At 65.8% G+C, this 15,163-nt stretch overlaps 2 protein-coding genes across 2 annotated transcripts in view; both read left to right on the forward strand.

The window, feature by feature from the left end:
• LOC116797962 (erythroblast NAD(P)(+)--arginine ADP-ribosyltransferase-like) overlaps positions 1–15,163 on the forward strand; it is a 471,907-nt gene that overhangs the window by 206,998 nt on the left and 249,746 nt on the right. The gene's annotated exons all lie outside the window — the stretch shown is intronic.
• Positions 1–15,163, forward strand: part of NRBP2 (nuclear receptor binding protein 2) — a 51,472-nt gene that overhangs the window by 16,259 nt on the left and 20,050 nt on the right. Inside the window, exons 2-7 of the mRNA XM_032710115.1 lie at positions 9,229–9,351; positions 10,503–10,604; positions 10,766–10,855; positions 12,756–12,796; positions 12,891–12,985; positions 14,373–14,396. Coding sequence (XP_032566006.1) covers positions 9,229–9,351; positions 10,503–10,604; positions 10,766–10,855; positions 12,756–12,796; positions 12,891–12,985; positions 14,373–14,396 — 475 coding nt within the window. The remainder of the gene's footprint in view (positions 1–9,228; positions 9,352–10,502; positions 10,605–10,765; positions 10,856–12,755; positions 12,797–12,890; positions 12,986–14,372; positions 14,397–15,163) is intronic.

Genomic DNA, 15,163 nt, shown 5'->3' on the forward strand with positions numbered 1-15,163 from the left:
GGTGGGAGGTGTCCCTGCCCATGGCAGGGGGTGGCACTGGGTGGGCTTTTGGGTCCCTTCCAACCCAACCCATCCTGGGATTTGGTGGTTCTGTGGCAGGGAGACTTCATGGACAAGGCCTGGGAGCCGTGGATGCCCCTCCTGCCCTGGAGGGGGGAGCTCTGTCCCTGCCCATCCTGCTGCGTGTTGTCCTTGAGCGTCTCCCTCCCTGTTCTCCCTGTTCCTGGGGCACAGCTGGTGCCAGCTTGGATTTCCTGCCTGGCTGAGCAGCCCTGCTGTTCTCTGTCCCAGCTCTGCTCATTCCTTCAGGCTCCTCCAGCCCTGCCCAGGTTGGCGTCAGTCTCTTGCTCCCTGTGGCTGTGCCAGAGCCAGACCTCATCCTGCCCTGTGCCAGAGCCAGAGCTCATCCTGCCCTGTGCCAGAGCTCATCCTGCCCTGTACCAGAGCTCATCCTGCCCCATGCCAGAGCCAGAGCTCATCCTGCCCTGTGCCAGAGCTCATCCTGCCCTGTGCCAGAGCTCATCCTGCCCTGTGCCAGAGCTCATCCTGCCCCATGCCAGAGCTCATCCTGCCCTGTGCCAGAGCTCATCCTGCCCTGTACCAGAGCTCATCCTGCCCCATGCCAGAGCTCATCCTGCCCTGTGCCAGAGCTCATCCTGCCCCGTGCCAGAGCTCATCCTGCCCTGTGCCAGAGCCAGAGCTCATCCTACCCTGTGCCAGAGCTCATCCTGCCCTGTGCCAGAGCTCATCCTGCCCCGTGCCAGAGCTCATCCTGCCCCGTGCCAGAGCTCATCCTGCCCTGTGCCAGAGCTCATCCTGCCCTGTGCCAGAGCTCATCCTGCCCTGTGCCAGAGCCAGAGCTCATCCTGCCCTGTACCAGAGCTCATCCTGCCCCGTACCAGAGCTCATCCTGCCCTGTGCCAGAGCTCATCCTGCCCTGTGCCAGAGCTCATCCTGCCCTGTGCCAGAGCCAGAGCTCATCCTGCCCTGTGCCAGAGCTCATCCTGCCCTGTGCCAGAGCCAGAGCTCATCCTGCCCTGTACCAGAGCTCATCCTGCCCCATGCCAGAGCTCATCCTGCCCTGTACCAGAGCTCATCCTGCCCCGTGCCAGAGCTCATCCTGCCCTGTGCCAGAGCTCATCCTGCCCCGTGCCAGAGCCAGAGCTCATCCTGCCCCGTGCCAGAGCCAGAGCTCATCCTGCCCTGTGCCAGAGCTCATCCTGCCCCATGCCAGTGCCAGAGCTCATCCTGCCCTGTACCAGAGCTCATCCTGCCCTGTGCCAGAGCTCATCCTGCCCCGTGCCAGAGCCAGAGCTCATCCTGCCCTGTACCAGAGCTCATCCTGCCCCGTGCCAGAGCCAGAGCTCATCCTGCCCTGTACCAGAGCTCATCCTGCCCCGTGCCAGAGCTCATCCTGCCCTGTGCCAGAGCTCATCCTGCCCCGTGCCAGAGCTCATCCTGCCCTGTGCCAGAGCTCATCCTGCCCCGTGCCAGAGCCAGAGCTCATCCTGCCCTGTGCCAGAGCTCATCCTGCCCTGTGCCAGAGCCAGAGCTCATCCTGCCCTGTGCCAGAGCTCATCCTGCCCTGTGCCAGAGCTCATCCTGCCCTGTGCCAGAGCCAGAGCTCATCCTGCCCTGTGCCAGAGCTCATCCTGCCCTGTACCAGAGCTCATCCTGCCCTGTGCCAGAGCTCATCCTGCCCCATGCCAGAGCTCATCCTGCCCTGTGCCAGAGCTCATCCTGCCCTGTACCAGAGCTCATCCTGCCCCATGCCAGAGCTCATCCTGCCCCGTGCCAGAGCTCATCCTGCCCTGTGCCAGAGCTCATCCTGCCCTGTGCCAGAGCCAGAGCTCATCCTACCCTGTGCCAGAGCTCATCCTACCCTGTGCCAGAGCTCATCCTGCCCTGTGCCAGAGCCAGAGCTCATCCTGCCCCGTACCAGAGCTCATCCTGCCCTGTGCCAGAGCTCATCCTACCCTATGCCAGAGCCAGAGCTCATCCTGCCCTGTGCCAGAGCCCACTCCCTGCCAGCTGCTCTGGCACTGGGGCTGGGTTAGTGCTGGGGCCGTGGGTTTGTGAGAGACAGGATCAAACGCTTCACTGGAACCCAAATATTTTCCATCTCGTGCCTTCCCCTCACCTGCCCGTTGTGTAACAGGGCTGCAGGGACAGAACAGGTTTGTCTGGCACCGAGGAATCCGGGGGTGGAGCTGCCCTGCCCGGGGCACCCCGGGTGTCCCCAGCCCCTGTCCCAGCCCCTGTCCCAGCCCTTGGGGCTACGGACATGGGGACAATTCCAGCTGCTGAGGGACGGGTGGATCTGTCACCACTCAGGGCTGCTGCTGGTCCCAGTCCCACCCTGGGGACAGAGGGGCTGCTGCTGGTCCCAGTCCCACCCTGGGGACAGAGGGGCTGCTGCTGGTCCCAGTCCCACCCTGGGGACAGAGGGGCTGCTGCTGCTGGTCCCAGTCCCCTCTCTGGGGACAGAAGGGCTGCTGGTGGTGGTTCCTGTCCCTGGAGACAGAGGGGCTGCTGGTCCCTGTCCCACCCTGGGGATAGAGGGGCTGCTGGTCCTTGTCCCTGGGGCCAGAGGGGCTGCTGGTGGTCCCAGTCCCCTCTCTGGGGACAGAGGGGCTGCTGCTGGTCCCTGTCCCCTCCCTGGGGACAGAGGGGCTGCTGGTGGGTTCCTGTCCCACCCTGGGGACAGAGGGGCTGCTGGTCCCTGTCCCTGGGGACAGAGGGGCTGCTGGTCCCTGTCCCTCCCTGGGGACAGAGGGGCTGCTGCTGGTCCCTGTGCCCTCCCCAGTGGCCCAGCTGGTGCTGAAGGGGCCCTGGCAGCAGAGCTGGGAGCTGGGATTGGGGCCTGGGATCCCGGCCCGTGTTGCTCCAGCCCTGCCCCTCGGGCTCTGCCTGTGCTGCCTGTCCCTGTCCCTGCCCCCGGTGCCCTGCAGGACAGGGTTCAGCTGTCCCTGACCGGGCCCTCGGCCCCCTCAGCTCATGTTTTTTCCCTTTTCCCCGTGTTTCCCAAAGCGATTCCTGTGTTGCAACAGCCACCCCTGCCCTGCCCGGGGCCGCAGCGTGGGGAGGGAAGAGGGGCCTCGGGCAGGGCCAGGGGACGAGGTTTGGGGGGAGGACGGTGGGGCCCAGAGACAGCAGAGCCTGCAGGCTCTGTCCCTGCTGCCCGGGGGGTGTCCCCTGCCCAGCACCCCCTGATCCTGAGCCCTGAACAGAGCCCTGAACTGAGCCCTGAACTGAGCCCTGAACTGAGCCCTGAACTGAGGCCTGAGCAGAGCCCTGAACTGAGCCCTGAACAGAGCCCTGAACTGAGCCCTGAACTGAGCCCTGAACTGAGCCCTGAACAGAGCCCTGAGCCCTGAACTGAGCCCTGAACTGAGCCCTGAACAGAGCCCTGAACTGAGCCCTGAGCCCTGAACAGAGCCCTGAACTGAGCCCTGAACTGAGCCCTGAGCAGAGCCCTGAACTGAGCCCTGAACTGAGCCCTGAACTGAGCCCTGAACTGAGCCCTGAACTGAGCCCTGAACTGAGCCCTGAACAGAGCCCTGAACAGAGCCCTGAACTGAGCCCTGAACTGAGCCCTGAACTGAGCCCTGAGCCCTGAACAGAGCCCTGAACTGAGCCCTGAACTGAGCCCTGAGCAGAGCCCTGAACTGAGCCCTGAACTGAGCCCTGAGCAGAGCCCTGAACTGAGCCCTGAACTGAGCCCTGAACTGAGCCCTGAACTGAGCCCTGAACAGCCCTCCCTGTCCCCAGTTCACCAGCCCAGGGGGTTGACTCTCAGAGGGGTTTTCCAGGCACTTCGTGTTCCCTACTCAGCCCCATCCTATTCCCTGCTCAGCCCCATCCTGTTCCCTGCTCAGCCCCATTGTGTCCCTGCTCAGCCCCATTGTGTTCCCTGCTCAGCCCCATCCTATTCCCTCCTCAGCCCCATCCTATTCCCCCCTGCTCAGCCCCATCGTGTCCCTGCTCAGCCCCATCGTATTCCCTGCTCTCCTGGCCCCAAATCCTCATCCCTGTTCCCATTCCTGTTCCTGCCTCATCCCACAGCTGCTCTCCCAGCCCCAGATCCTCATCCCTGTTCCCATTCCTGTTCCTGCCCCATCCCACAGCTGCTCATCCCTGTTCCCATTCCTGTTCCTGCCCCATCCCACAGCTGCTCTCCCAGCCTCAGATCCTCATCCCTGTGCCTGTTCCTATTCCTGCCTGGTCCCACAGCTGCTCTCCCAGCCCCAAGTCCTCATCCCTGAGTCCATTCCTGCTCCTGCCTCATCTCACAGCTGCTCTCCCAGCCCCAAATCCTCATCCCTGTTCCTGCCTCATCCCACAGCTGCTCTCCCAGCCCCAAATCCTCATCCCTGTTCCCATTCCTGTTCCTACCTCATCCCACAGCTGCTCTCCCAGCCCCAGACCCTCATCCCTGTTCCCATTCCTGTTCCTGCCCCATCCCACAGCTGCTCATCCCTGTTCCCATTCCTGTTCCTGCCTGGTCCCACAGCTGCTCTCCCAGCCCCAAATCCTCATCCCTGTTCCTGCCTCATCCCACAGCTGCTCTCCCAGCCCCAAATCCTCATCCCTGTTCCCATTCCTGTTCCTACCTCATCCCACAGCTGCTCTCCCAGCCCCAGATCCTCATCCCTGTTCCCATTCCTGTTCCTGCCTGGTCCCACAGCTGCTCTCCCGGCCCCAAATCCTCATCCCTGTTCCCATCCCTGTTCCTGCCTCATCCCACAGCTGCTCTCCCCGCCCCCGATCCCATTCCCGTGCCCGGTTCAGCCCCGGCTGACGAGAAGAGCTCCAAAGGAGGGATTTATTGGAAGCTGTAACCCGATCCTGGCTCCGGCTCCAGTGCCCGGTTCCCCGCGGTCGCTCCGGGCGCTTTCTGGCAGCGGTGCCCACCCGCAGCAGCCCCGGGACCGCGGGGAGGGGGCCGGGGGGTGCCCGGGGGTCCCGTTCCGGTGCCCTTTGTCCCGGGGGGTGCCCGGGGGTCCGGTGCCGGTGCCCCTTGTCCCGGTTGGGCCGGGGGGTGCCCGGGGGTCCCGTTCCGGTGCCCTTTGTCCCGGGGGGTGTCCGGGGTGCCCTTTGTCCCGGGGGGTGCCCGGGGGTCCCGTGCGGGTGCCCTTTGTCCCGGGGGGTGCCCGGGGGTCCGGTGCCCTTTGTCCCGGGGGGTGCCCGGGGGTCCGGTGCCGGTGCCCTTTGTCCCGGCTGGGCCGGGGGGTGCCCGCGGGTTCCATGCGGGTGCCCTTTGTCCCGGGGGGTGCCCGGGGGTCCCGTTCCGGTGCCCTTTGTCCCGGGGAGTGCCCGGGGGTCCCGTGCGGGTGCCCTTTGTCCCGGGGAGTGCCCGGGGGTCCCGTGCGGGTGCCCTTTGTCCCGGGGGGTGCCCGGGGGTCCCGTTCCTGTGCCCTTTGTCCCGGGGGGTGCCCGGGGGTCCGGTGCCGGTGCCCTTTGTCCCGGGGGGTGCCCGGGGGTCCGGTGCCGGTGCCCTTTGTCCCAGCCGGGCCGGGGGATGATGCCGCCTTTATTCACCCGCGGGGGCGGCCCCGGAGCTGCGGCAGCTGCCGGGGATCGGTTTTATCCTCCCCCCCGGCACAGGGCACAGGACGGGGCACGTTCGTGTCCTCACGGAGGGGGGGGATGTGCCCACCCCGTTCCAGAGGCTCCCGGATCCCGGCGGATCCACCGGGATGGCCCCGAGCACCGGGATGGCCCCGGGGCTCCCAGAGCAGCTCGTTCGGGGCTGGGAGGGACCAGCCCGGGCTCCTGCTGCGGGTCCCCAGGGCGAGATGGGCTTTAGGGTCCCTCCAGCCCGAACCATCCCGCGGTTCCGGGACGATTCTGTGGTTCCCGCTGGCTCTGGGTGCACTGGGAGGCTGCTGGGGTGACTTGCTGGGGTCACTGGGGTCACTGGGATCACTGGGGTCACTGAGATCACTGGGGTCGCTGGGAAGGCTGCTGGGGTCACTGGGATCACTGGAGTCACTGGGAGGCTGCTGGGATCACTGGGGTCACTGGAGTCACTGGGATCACTGGGGTCACTGGAAGGCGCTGGGATCACTGGGATCACTGGAAGACTGCTGGGATCACTGGAAGGCTGCTGGGGTCACTGGGATCACTGGAAGACTGCTGGGATCACTGGGATCACTGGAAGGCTGCTGGGATCACTGGGGTCACTGGGAGGCTGCTGGGGTCACTGGGGTCACTGGAGTCACTGGGGTCACTGGAAGGCTGCTGGGATCACTGGGATCACTGGGGTCACTGGAAGGCTGCTGGGGTCACTGGGATCACTGGGGTCACTGGGATCACTTGGAGGCTGCTGGGATCGCTGGGGTCACTGGGGTCACTGGAAGGCTGCTGGGCTCACTGGGGTCACTGGAAGGCTGCTGGAGTCACTGGTGTCACTGGGGTCACTGAGATCACTGGGGTCACTGGAAGGCTGCTGGGATCACTGGGATCACTGGGGTCACTGGAAGGCTGCTGGGATCGCTGAGGTCACTGGGGTCACTGGAGTCACTGGGGTCACTGGGGTCACTGGAAGGCTGCTGGGATCACTGGGGTCACTGGAAAGGCTGCTGGGCTCACTGGGGTCACTGGAGTCACTGGGGTCACTGGAAGGCTGCTGGAGTCACTGGGGTCACTGGGGTCGCTGGAAGGCTGCTGGGGTCACTGGGATCACTGGGGTCACTGGAAGGCTGCTGGGCTCACTGGGGTCACTGGGGTCACTTGGAGGCTGCTGGGATCACTGGGGTCACTGGGGTCACTGGAGTCACTGGAGTCACTGGGGTCACTGGAAGGCTGCTGGGGTCACTGGGGTCACTGGAGTCACTGGAAGGCCGCTGGAGTCACTGGGATCACTGGGGTCACTGGGATCACTGGGGTCACTGGAAGGCTGGTGGGGTCACTGGGATCACTGGGATCACTGGAAGGCTGCTAGGATCACTGGTGTCACTGGGGTCACTGGAAGGCTGCTGGGGTCACTGGTGTCACTGGGGTCACTGGAAGGCTGTGGCCAGCAGGGCCAGCCAGGGCCGTCCGTGCCGGGCTCTGTGTGGAGCACGTGGAGCCTGTGCCGGGCAGGAGGAGGAACAGAGGGGGCTTTGTGTGCCCACAGCAGGAACGGGGCCACCAGCTGCCCAGGCACACCCTGCCAGTGACCCACCCTGAGTCCGGGGGGGATCAGTCCCGAGGGAGGGATCAGCCCCCAGAGCTGGGTGAGACCCCAGAGCTGGGTGAGACCCCAGAGTTGGGTGAGACCCCAGAGTTGGGTGAGACTCCAGAGCTGGATGAGCCCCCAAAGCTGGGTGAGACCCCAGAGTTGGGTGAGACCCCAGAGTTGGGTGAGACCCCAAAGCTGGGTGAGACCCCAGAGTTGGGTGAGACCCCAGAGTTGGGTGAGACCCCAAAGCTGGGTGAGACTCCAGAACAGGGTGAGACTCCAGAGCTGGGTGAGACCCCAGAGCTGGGTGAGACCCCAGAGTTGGGTGAGACCCCAAAGCTGGGTGAGACCCCAGAGTTGGGTGAGACCCCAGAGTTGGGTGAGACCCCAAAGCTGGGTGAGACTCCAGAACAGGGTGAGACTCCAGAGCTGGGTGAGACCCCAGAGCTGGGTGAGACCCCAGAGTTGGGTGAGACCCCAAAGCTGGGTGAGACTCCAGAGCAGGGTGAGACCCCAAAGCTGGGTGAGACTCCAGAACAGGGTGAGACCCCAGAGTTGGGTGAGACTCCAGAACAGGGTGAGACCCCAGAGTTGGGTGAGACCCCAGAGCAGGGTGAGACCCCAGAGCTGGGTGAGACTCCAGAGCAGGGTGAGACCCCAGAGTTGGGTGAGACTCCAGAGCAGGGTGAGACCCCAGAGTTGGGTGAGACCCCAGAGCTGGGTGAGACCCCAGAACAGGGTGAGACCCCAGAACAGGGTGAGACCCCAGAGTTGGGTGAGACCCCAGAGTTGGGTGAGCCCCCAGAGCTGGATGAGCCCCCAGAGTTGGGTGAGACCCCAGAACTGGGTGAGACCCCAGAGCGGGGTGAACCCCCAGAGCTGGGTGAGCCCCAAGAGTTGGGTGAGACCCCAGAGCTGGGTGAGACCCCAGAGCTGGGTGAGACCCCAGAGTTGGGTGAGCCCCAAGAGTTGGGTGAGCCCCCAGCCCCAGCAGCAGGATGAGCCCCCAGCCCCAGCAGTGGGATCAGCCCCAGCAGTGGGATCAGCCCCAGCAGTGAGACCAGCTCCAGCATCAGAATGAGCCCCGAGCCCTGGGGGGATCAGTCCCGAGGGAGAGATGAGCCCCCAGAGCTGGGTGAGCCCCCAGAGTTGGGTGAGCCCCCAGAGCTGGGTGAGCCCCCAACCCCAGCAGTAGGATGAGCCCCCAGACCCAGCAGTGGGACCAGCTCCAGCAGCAGGATGAGCTCCCAGAGCTGGGTGAGCCCCCAGTTGGGTGAGGCCCCAGCCCCAGCAGCAGGATGAGCCCCCAGCCCTGGGGGGATCAGTCCCGAGGGAGGGATGAGCCCCCAGAGTTGGGTGAGACCCCAGAGCTGGGTGAGACCCCAGCCCCAGCAGTGGGATCAGCCCTGGCAGTGGGACCAACCCCAGCAGTGGGACCAGCCCCAGCAGCAGGTTGAGCCCCCAGCCCTGGGGGGATCAGTCCTGAGGGAGGGATGAGCCCCCAGAGCCGGGTGAGGCCCCAGAGCTGAGTGAGCCCCCAGCCCCAGCAGTGGGACCAGCCCCATGAGCAGGATGAGCCCCCAGCCCTGGCAGGGAGCGTAAGATCCCCCCTGGCAGGGGGACTCTGCCCTTCCTGGGCAGGAATTGGCTTTCAGTGGGATTTATTTCTTGTTTATTCAGTTAGTTATTGATGTATTTACCCCCAAAAGCACCGTGGCTCTGCCGGGGACAGGGAGGTGACTGTGCAGCAGGGGCACATTCACGGTGTGCACACCAAGGCACCGGGGCCAGGTGCTCAGGGAAGCCCTGAATTAAATTCCCAGTAGTGGCTGGAGGTGGGCCAGACAAACCAGTCACATAAACCAGTCCGATAAACCAGTAAGGGCTGTGCAGTGAGCTGCTGTTGTGCCACCTAAAGGTGAAATAAAATGGGTTTTGTGGGTTTGTGGGTTGCCTGTGGAGCGGGTGGTGCTGTCCCATCCCATCCTGGGGTCCCCCCAGACCACCCCCGTCCCCCCAGCTCGTCCCTCGGGGGGGTCTGACCCCCTCCCTGCCCGCAGGTGAACCAGGGGAACATGCCGGGCATCCAGAGCACCTTCCTGGCCATGGACACGGAGGAGGGGGTGGAGGTGGTGTGGAACGAGCTGCTCTTCACCGACAAGAAGGCCTTCAAAGCACACGAGGTCAGTGACCCCCCCCGGTGGGCACTGCGGGCACAGCCGGGCAGGGTGGGCTCCTCCCTTCCCTGGACCTGCCTCCTTAGCCCTCAAAGGCAGCTCCAGTGTCCCCCAGACCCCACACCAGTGTCCCTGTGACCAGGGCACAGTCCCTTCCCAGCTCTCAGGGGTGTCCTGTCACATCCCAGGACCTGCCAGATCCCCTGTCCTGTGACATTCCAGGACCTGCCACCTTCCCTGTCCTGCCACCTCCCCTGTCCTGCCACATCCCCTGTCCTGCCACATCCCAGGCCCTGCCACATCCCAGGACCTGCCAGATCCCCTGTCCTGCCACCTCCCCTGTCCTACCACATCCCAGGCCCTGTCACATCCCCTGTCCTGCCACATCCCAGGACCTGTCACATCCCAGGACCTGCCAGATCCCCTGTCCTGTCACATCCCCTGTCCTGCCACCTCCCCTGTCCTGCCACATCCCAGGACCTGTCACATCCCGGGACCTGCCACCTCCCCTGTCCTGCCACCTCCCCTGCCCTGTCCCAGGACCTGCCAGATCCCCTGTCCTGCCACATCCCAAGACCTGTCACATCTCTTACCCTGCCACCTCCCCTGCCCTGCCACATCCCAGGACCTGCCACATCCCCTGTCCTGCCACCTGCCCTGCCCTGTCCCAGGGCCCCCTGACGTGTCCCAGGACCTGCCACCTCCCCTGCCCTGCCACCTCCCCTGCCCTGCCACCTCCCCTGCCCTGTCACATCCCAGGACCTGTCACATCCCAGGACCTGTCACATCCCAGGACCTGTCACATCCCACGACATGCCACCTCCCCTGTCCTGTCACATCCCAAGACCTGCCACCTCCCCTGTCCTGCCACGTCCCAGGACCTACCACAACTCAGGCTCTGCCATGTCCCCTGTCCTGCCACATCCCAGGACCTGCCACCTCCCCTGTCCTGCCACCTCCCCTGCCCTGTCACATCCCAGGACCTGTCACATCCCAGGACCTGTCACATCCCAGGACCTGCCACATCCCCTGCCCTGCCACCTGCCCTGCCCTGTCCCAGGCCCCCTGACGTGTCCCAGGACCTGCCCCCTCCCCTGCCCTGTCACCCCCCCTGCCCTGTCCCCGGCCCCCCTGACGTGCCCCCCGTGTGCCCCCAGGAGAAGATCAAGACCATGTTCGAGCAGCTGGTGCTGGTGGATCACCCCAACATCGTGAAGCTCCACAAGTACTGGCTGGACGTGAAGGACTCCAAGGCACGGGTAGGGGGGTCCCGGGGGGTCCTGGGGGGTCCCTGGGGGTCCCAGGGTGGGGGTCCCAGGGTGGGGGTCCCAGGGTGGGGGTCCCAGGCCCAGGACCTGCCCCCAGCAGCCCCTGAGCCGTGCAGGGCCGGGGGAGCTGACCCTGCTCTCCCCCTGCCCAGGTGATCTTCATCACAGAGTACGTGTCCTCGGGGAGCCTCAAGCAGTTCCTCAAGAAAACCAAGAAGAACCACAAGGCCATGAACGCCAGGGTGGGTTCCTGGCAGCTCACAGGGTGTCCCGGGTGAGGGGGGGCTCCAGCAGCACGGGGAGGGTCTCTGGGATCCCCCAAGGCAGGGCAGGGAGGGGTTGTTGCTCCCTGGGACACCTCAGACCCTGCTGAGGGGAGGGGGCTGGAGCAAGAGGGTCTCTGGGATCCCCCAAGGCAGGACAGGGAGGGGTTGTTGCTCCCTGGGTCACCCCAGATCCTGCTGAGAGGAAGGGGCTGGAGCAAGAGGGTCTCTGGGGTCCCCCAAGGCAGGACAGGGAGGGGTTGTTGCTCCTTTCACCCCAGACCCCGCTGTGGGGAGGGGGCTGGAGCAAGAGGGTCTCTGGGATCCCCCAAGGCAGGGCAGGGAGGGGTTGTTGCTCCTTTCACCCCAGACACTGCTGTGGGGAAGGGGCTGGAGTAAGAGGGTCCCTGGGATCCCCCAAGGCAGGGCAGGGGTGAGTTGTTGCTCCTTTCACCCCAGACCCTGCTGAGGGGAAGGGGCTGGAACAAGAGGGTCTCTGGGATCCCCCAAGGCAGGACAGGGAGGGGTTGTTGCTCCTTTCACCCCAGACTCTGCTGTGGGGAAGGGGCTGGAGCAAGAAGAGGGTCTCTGGGATCCCCCAAGGCAGGGCAGGGGTGAGTTGTTGCTCCCTGGGACACCTCAGACCCTGCTGAGGGGAGGGGGCTGGAGCAAGGGCAGAGCTGCCCCAGGAGAGCCCAGACTGGGTCCTGCTGATCCCAAGTGGGGACCCCACGGGGAGCACCAGGGGTGGGGGACACTGTCCTGGGGAGCTCTGGGTGCTCCCACCCCCCTCCCCAGGGCTGGGACAGGGGACAAGGGACAGTGTCACTGCAAACCCACCTCCAGGACCCTCCGGTCCCACCCTTTGCACTGTCCCAGGTTGCTCCAGGCCCCATCCAACTCGGCCTTGGACACCCCCAGGGATCCAGGGGCGGCCACAGCTTCTCTGGGCAACCTGTGCCAGGGCCTCACCCCCCTCCCAGGGAGGGATTTCTCCCCATTATCCCACCAAACCCTGCCCTCTGTCCCTGGAAAGCCATTCCCCTGTCCTGGCACTCCAGGCCCGTGTCCAAGGTCCCTCCCAGCTCTCCTGCAGCTTTGAGCCTTTGCTGGACTCAGGGAACAGGGGGAACAGGAGGAACAGGGGGCTGCTGTGGTGGGACAGCGTGGGATCCATCCCTGAGCCTGGGCAGGGCACATTCCTGTCCCTGGGAATGGATGGGATCCATCCCTGAGCCTGGGCAGGGCACATTCCTGTCCCTGGGAATGGATGGGATCCATCCCTGAGCCTGGGCAGGGCACAGGGGGGTGTCCCTGCCCCTGGGAATGGGTGGGATCCATCCCTGAGCCCGGGCAGGGCACAGGGGATGTCCTTTTCCCTGGGAATGGATGGGATCCATCCCTGAGTCTGGGCAGGGCACAGGGGGGTGTCCTGGACCCCGGGAATGGGTGGGATCCATCCCTGAGCCTGGGCAGGGCACAGGGGTATGTCCCTGGGAATGGGAATGACTGGGATCGATCCCTGAGCCCGGGCAGGGCACAGGGGGGTGTCCCTGCCCCTGGGAATGGGTGGGATCCATCCCTGAGCCTGGGCAGGGCACAGGGGGATGTTCCTGTCCCCGGGACTGGGTGGGAAGGACCCTGAGCCTGGGCAGGGCACAGGGGATGTCCCTGGGAATGGGAATAGGTGGGATCCATCCCTGAGCCTGGGCAGGGCACAGGGGGATGTCCCTGGGAATGGGAATGACTGGGATCGATCCCTGAGCCCGGGCAGGGCACAGGGGGATGTCCCTGTCCCCGGGACTGGGTGGGAAGGCCCCTGCCCGGCCGTGGGATGCCCGCGGGTGTCTCTGCTGACCGAGCCGCGGTCCCTCTGCAGGCCTGGAAGCGCTGGTGCACCCAGATCCTCTCGGCTCTCAGGTACAGCCGAGCCCTCCCCCGGCTCCCTCCCCTGCCCCGGGAGGTCCCGGGGGGTCCCGGCCGTGCTCAGGACCCCCCCGTACCCCCTCCCCAGCTTCCTGCACTCCTGCGAGCCCCCCATCATCCACGGCAACCTGACCAGCGACACCATCTTCATCCAGCACAACGGGCTCATCAAGATCGGCTCGGGTGGGTCAGCGCCGGCTCCCGGCCCGAATCCCATGGGAATGTCCGGGCTGGGCCATCCCAGCCGGGAACGGGATCCCAGCGCGGCCGGAGGGGCTCTGGAAGGGTCGGCTCGGGGCTCGGGAGCACCCAGGGAACACGGGGGGGAAAGGGGGGAAGGACCTTTGGGGGCTCGGGAACACGGGGGGAAAGGGGGGAAGGACCTTTGGGGGCTCAGGGCACTCAGGGAACACGGGGGAAAAGGGGGGAAGGACCTTTGGGGGCTCGGGAGCACTCAGGGAACACGGGGGGGAAAGGGGGGAAGGGCTTTTGGGGGCTCAGGAACACTCAGGAGCATGTGGGGGAAAAGGGGGAAGGACCTTTGGGGGCTCAGAACACCCAGGGAACACGGGGGAAAAGGGGGAAAGGACCTTTGGGGGCTCAGGAACACGGGGGAAAAGGGGGGAAGGACCTTTGGGGGCTCAGGGAACATGGGGGGGAAAAGGGGGGAAGGACCTTTGGGGGCTCAGGAACACGGGGGAAAGGGGGGGAAGGACCTTTGGGGGCTCAGGAACACCCAGGGAACACGGGGGGAACAGGGGGGAAAAGGGGGGAAGGACCTTTGGGGACTCAGGGAACACGGGGGGGAAAGGGGGGAAGGACCTTTGGGGGCTCAGGAACACGGGGGAAAGGGGGGGAAGGACCTTTGGGGGCTCAGGAACACCCAGGGAACACGGGGGGAACAGGGGGGAAAAGGGGGGAAGGACCTTTGGGGGTTCAGGGAACACGGGGGGAAAAGGGGGGAAGGACCTTTGGGGGTTCAGGGAACACGGGGGGGAAAAGGGGGGAAGGACCTTTGGGGGCTCAGGAACACCCAGGGAACGGGGGGAAGGACCTTTGGGGGCTCAGGAACATGGGGGGGAAAGGGGGGAAAGGGGGGAAGGACCTTTGGGGGCTCAGAACACCCAGGGAACACGGGGGAACAGGGAAGGACTTTTGGGGGCTCAGGGAACAGGGGGGAAAAGGAGGGAAGGACCTTTGGGGGCTCAGGGAACACGGGGGGAACAGGGGGGAAGGATCTTTGGGCCGCGGGGAAAGCTCAGGGTGCCCTTGGATCCCCTCCTGGGAATAATTCTGGGCAAATTTGAGGGGAATAATGGGAAAGGGAAGTGAGGAAAGGGGCGGGAGGGTGGGAGGGGTGTGGGGAGGGGAGGGGAGGGGAGGGCAGAGAGGGCAGCGCCGGCTCCGAGGGGGTCCCAGGACGGGGACAGGGGTCGTGTGGGGGGTCCCGGCTGGGCAGGAGCTCGGGGGGTCCCTCTGGGGTCCCTCCAAACCCCGGTGTTCCCTCCTCTCCTCCCGGTGCCCCCTCCCCGTCCCGCCCGGCTCCGGATCCCCCTCGGCGCGGCCCCAGTTTGGCACCGGGTGTTTGCCAACGGTGAGTGTCCCACTGCCACCCCCCGCGTCCCCCCTGCCCCTGGGGGACCCCCCGAGCCCCCCACGGAGGCTCCAGGCACGGGGGGGGGGTCCTGGGCTCTGCGGAGGTGGGGGGGACCTTCATCCCTCTGGGAATTGTTGGTCCTGTGTGGGATGGGGGGGACTCTGTGGGACACACAGGGACCCCCCTGTCCCCTCAGAGCCCCCGTGGGTGGGCAGGGCACACACAGACCCCCGTGGGTGGGCAGGGCACACCCAGACCCCCGTGGGTGGGCAGGGGCACACCCAGACCCCTCAGAGCCCCCGTGGGTGGGCAGGGCACACACAGACCCCCCCCTCAGAGCCCCTGTGGGTGGGTAGGGGCACACACAGACCCCTCAGAGCCCCCGTGGGTGGGCAGGGGCACACACAGACCCCCCTCAGGGGCACACCCAGACCCCCCTGTCCCTTCAGAGCCCCCGTGAGTGGGCAGGGCACACCCAGTCCCCTCAGAGCCCCCGTGGGTGGGCAGGGGCACACACAGACCCCCCCTCAGAGCCCCCGTGGGTGGGCAGGGGCACACCCAGACCCCCCTCAGGGGCACACCCAGACCCCCCTGTCCCCTCAGAGCCCCTGTGGGTGGGCAGGGCACACACAGACCCCCCCTCAGAGCCCCCGTGGGTGGGCAGGGCACACACAGACCCCCCCTCAGAGCCCCCGTGGGTGGGCAGGGCACACACAGACCCCCCCTCAGAGCCCCCGTGGGTGGGCAGGGCACACACAGACCCC

This window comes from Chiroxiphia lanceolata, chromosome 1 (genome assembly GCF_009829145.1).
Source record: "Chiroxiphia lanceolata isolate bChiLan1 chromosome 1, bChiLan1.pri, whole genome shotgun sequence".
Lineage (NCBI taxonomy): Eukaryota > Metazoa > Chordata > Aves > Passeriformes > Pipridae > Chiroxiphia > Chiroxiphia lanceolata.